The sequence below is a fragment of the Penicillium cosmopolitanum genome, assembly GCF_028827165.1.
Source record: "Penicillium cosmopolitanum strain IBT 29677 chromosome Unknown utg000002l:1.0-415252.0:1.0-415526.0, whole genome shotgun sequence".
In the NCBI taxonomy this organism is placed as follows: Eukaryota; Fungi; Ascomycota; class Eurotiomycetes; order Eurotiales; family Aspergillaceae; genus Penicillium; species Penicillium cosmopolitanum.
The window spans coordinates 135,918-140,618 of record NW_026622672.1 but is presented as its reverse complement, the minus strand read 5'-3'; the positions used below and the strand labels follow the sequence as shown (position 1 = coordinate 140,618).

At 48.9% G+C, this 4,701-nt stretch overlaps 1 protein-coding gene across 1 annotated transcript; it reads right to left on the bottom strand.

Moving 5' to 3' along the window:
* Positions 1–799: 799 nt before the first annotated feature.
* N7509_000185 (uncharacterized protein) lies at positions 800–2,294 on the bottom strand (the record flags this gene model as incomplete). Its single annotated transcript, XM_056624832.1, has 4 exons — positions 800–1,050; positions 1,103–1,490; positions 1,583–2,111; positions 2,182–2,294. 4 exons carry the CDS (start codon positions 2,292–2,294, stop codon positions 800–802), a joined length of 1,281 nt encoding a protein of 426 aa, XP_056494697.1.
* Positions 2,295–4,701: the final 2,407 nt, after the last annotated feature.

Sequence of the window (4,701 nt, the reverse complement as noted above, 5' to 3'; positions counted from 1 at the left end):
TACTCAGGCCTATCTATTTCGTTGTGGCAAGAAGACCGGCTTCAGATATCGATTAACTATATAGAGGACAGCGGGCCTCTTCCTTGCGGAATAGATAAGAGAGGAAAGTCATCGGTGGCTGTACGGATGCTCGCTTACCGAGACGCTCAGATCGACGCGAAGTAGGTCTCTGGCCAACTTTCCGTCTGGCGTGATGTGTATCGTGCTATGCGATGTCCCGGGCCTCCATGTGGCCACGAAGGACAATATTGCTGGCAATATCCGGAGGGAAAAAGGCACCATAGATTGCAAACACACCATCTGAGTCGTAGCGAATGATGAGTTGATCCCTTCGATACATACATACCTTGGTATATAGTGCCGTATACTGGGTATAGATTCAGTTAGGAATCTGGACATGTGGAAGAGTTAGGGCTCAGTGTAGAAACAGTATTAGCAGGTAAGGGATCTAAGAAAATCGTTAGGAAGACAGGGAGTGGAGTCGGTTGTGATTTAGTAAGGCCCTAATTTCGAGGAAAGACAGAACCACAATGGGGCGTCATGATTAGCCCTGGGTTGACAGATTTCAGGTCGACCCGAGACATAGAATATTCTCTTTTGCGGGATTTGATTGAGACCTTCTACAGGACGGGTCCTCCTCTACATAGCTGAGATGAGTCGACTGTAATCTATATAGCACAGGAAGACCAAACGCTGTATCTTGATTTCCTCGATGATTATCACTCTGAAAGGGTCGATCGTTATAACCACGCCTAGCTATGACACCGTAGTTTCGTCACTGAAACAACCCCATATAGTACTATAATTCGTCTTTTTCCAATAATAGCCGCTGTCTCTGGTCCCATGCCTGCTGGTATAATAAACCAACTTGAGCAGCGCCCTCGGCCGCCAGATAGCAGTCTCGTAGCCGTCCTCCTATGATCTCAACATCACTAAGAACAGATTCAAGGCTCTGCTTGATTAATGATTCGTCAAACCCACTCGTCAAGATAAACGCTTTATCAATTTTGGTAGCGATCATGTCATCCCGAATATCTCCGGTAGGATTGTCTACACAGTTGTCAGCTAACAATTTTACCCAGACGGCCCACTGGTAACGTACTCGCAGCAATGAGATAGTTATGAACAGTCCGCGCAATGCTTTGAATATATTTCATCTCTGCTGCTTCGACATCAACCCATGATAGCACAGCGGTGGTGTCGGGGTCCTTCAGATGCAGAGGGTACTCGTTATGGTGATGGTCCTGGTGGTCCTCGGCCCCCCCTGCTGAGGCCAGCACTTCGCGATCAATATTATCTCGTATCAGCACACGCGCCTTCCGGACTTCTCCCTGCAAAGCGGCCTTGGATCCACCGAACGAAAGCCAAGTCTGTAGGATTTTCGATCGTTCAATGGCCGAGCGGGTTATATCCCGATCGAGACCGGCACTTCCCCAGGGGTCCATGGGGAAGTGCCCATTTCGGGCCATTGCCGGGGACTCGCATTGAGACTTCGCAGGTCCAGATAAAAGTGTCCTAGGTCCATAATGAGATATTTCCCGTCCGCCTCTCGTGGAGTCCCATTACTGCTATATGTTGATACGGCCGTCCGGCTCATGGGCTCCACCAAAGACGTGATGCCAACCTTCCGGCTCGCCTCGAGGAACAAATCCACCAGGGTTTGGTTGAAAAAGTCCGGGAGGGCGATGACCGCCGATTGCATATCAATGTTGTGCTTGGTGCGTGCCTCTTCCTGCAACCGCGTGAGGATATCGACAAACGCATCCTTCACATAATTCAGCGTGAAATTCACTAGTTCCGACCTCTTGGAGCTGCGAAGCCGAGCTGTGATGTCGTGCCAAGCACTGCAGACGCACTGCCGTACCCAAGACAGATTCGCTGTGTCATGGCTACAATAGGTCAAGGGCGATACGAGCCTTGCAAACAGCTTTGCCACAGCATTGGAAATGCCGGAGGTCCCTTCGTTCTTCCGGCCATATAGGGCGTGCGTGTCGTCGCTCCATGATTCTAGTCGCAGCCGTAATAGATAGCTGCTGAAGGGATCGCCCAGCTCAGGTATGATACAGGCTGGCAACGTCACATTATCACTGCTAGACGCATGTGCGACAGTTCTAGGATTCTGGTCAATAGTCACCACAAGGGGAGGGTGGCGGCTTCATCAAAGCGATTTTCGACACGCACATCATATCGGGCCCAATATCAATGCCGATGGCCTGAGGGCGGGCTGCAAAGATTGCGTCTACAAGGGATATAACGAATCCCCCGCAGAGAGCCCATCGCAGCAAACACACCATGTCGGATTAATTGGTATACCACACAGGTCAACCAAGGGTTTCAGGCAAAACGGAGGGAGTCATGATTTCCGTGTGAGTCTAAAAAATGCTAAGGGACATTCGGCGCTACTTCACATTCAATGACACACGACCAATGAAGTGATGAGTTGCCAGTAAATATGAAATGAAGCCCCACCTCCGCTTCGCCTCTGGGTAATGGCGGTGGATGGGCATTGGAGGTATCAAATGTATTAATTTACAAGTGAATACAAAAATGAAATTACTGCGTAACCTACGTACGAAATAATACATAGGCAGCTCCCGGAAGAACTCCAAATACAGACTAGTGTGTTTCGGCACAAGCGGCAGAAAAGCTGATCGGAGAGTGGATCAGTTGCACCAGTTTCGGGACGTACTGTAGTGGTTGCCATCCGGTCGCTTGTGATGCCAAGGTAATATGCATACATGAATATCCGAAGAGGTTGTATTAACACATACTGTCGAAATCTGGACGTACCACGGTCCCACATGGGAGTGCAAATCACGAAGACATTAATCACTGATTGGAATAAATCTGGAGATGTCCAACAATTAAAAGGGCGAATTGAATAATACTAGACTAATACCAATTAGGAATTCATGATGAGGGGTAAAATCTCTGTATGTGATGTGTAGGAATTCCAATTCTTGGCACATACCAAGACACTGATTCATTAACTAGTGTCGAGAGTTGGGTGACTAATCAGGTTACTGCAACAATGGTAACTAGTGTATCTCCCAGTTTGCTTGGACTTATCCTTGGACAAACGACGCCGTTAGCCTCGCGATCGTCTTGGGATTGCTGAGCCATCGGAAAGCTGATATTGTTGTAGTTTAGAGGTATGAATTGTCTTATTGTCCCGAGGGAAACATTAGGCTATATATATATACAACAAGAAGAACAAGTTGATTTCCAATCAACTTGGTTCTTCGTATAGATATCTCGGTATTAATTCCGATGATTCGGCTTGGTTCCTGATCTGCACCAGCCTCATATCACAACAGATACACTTTACCATACACTTTGACATAGTTTTTGAATTAGCGAACTAAGTTGATTGTACCGTCACGCAACCCCTAACTCATGGTCGAATTGCTTCAGAAAAGACACATATACAGTGTATTGAATATGTACACTGAAATTTGCTGTACTACCAGATTGAAGCTGATGGACAGCATCATTTCACACTGTATATCAGCTTTTGAATTATTAGTGACGGAACGAAGATCTGCGCTATGACGGCGATGGGTGGCCACTGGTGGCGGCCACCTCACCGCTCGACTATCGCGCCGCACTGCACATCAACATATGGACTCACTGGTCCGGCCCCGTTATCACCATCATCACCATCCCTCAACCCTCAACTCTCAGTCCCGGCACCAGCCACCATCAACACACCATCCATCACCGTCAATCACCGTCAAACCTCACCTTAAACTATCACCCTCATCTTCACCCTCACCCTCAACCGTTACCCTCAACATGTTCCACTCTCGATGTCCATCATACTCGACTCTCCGGACAAACTCTACCGCCGCTCCTAGGCAAGACACAAGCATTCCCACCAATGGAGACAACTTTGAATTGCAGCCGTCGCCCACATTGGCCACCACGCTATCATACACCAAGATCTCAACCGGCCCCATGACTCAATATTCTAATTTACACCACATGAAAGACAATGTTCATTCTCCAAGCCCAGGGCGTGATTTAAGGCTAAAGGATACCCTACGTGAACAAGGAACACGCATAGTGAACTCTACAAACAGGCTGAATCACATAAAACACAAAGTTTCTTAGCGAATTCTTAATTTCTATGGATTCTTTGGAGCAGGTCTTAGCTTCTTCGAGATACCAACCCGAATACTAGTCTCTGACACCACGAAGAGGTGCCTGCAATCGCCAGAGGATCAGGACGAGCATCGCGGCGCCACGGGTCGCCTAACAAGCGCAAATTTGATAACGCAGGGCTCAAGGCTGCATGGAAGCTCAAGATTATACAATCACAGGGCTCAGGGCTGTGAGGGAGAACTTGGTGTCGCAGCGGTCTCCTGCGGAGGTTCTTGGTAACGCAGGCGTCCCTGCGGAGCACAGGTTTACAACGCAGGGCTCATTGCTGCGAGGGAGCCCATTTTTACAGTCACAGGGCTCATGGGCTGTGAGGGAGAACTTTTTGACGCAGCACTCTCCTGCGGAGAACTTTTTGACGCAGCGGTCTCCTGCGGGTCTCCCTTGGTTTCGCAGCGTCCCCCTGCGGAGACTCTTGATGTCGCAGATGTCCCTGCGGAGACTCTTGATGTCGCAGATGTCCCTGCGGAGGCTCTTGATCTCGCAGATGTCCCTGCGGAGACTCTTGATGTCGCAGATGTCCCTGCGGAGACTCTTGAT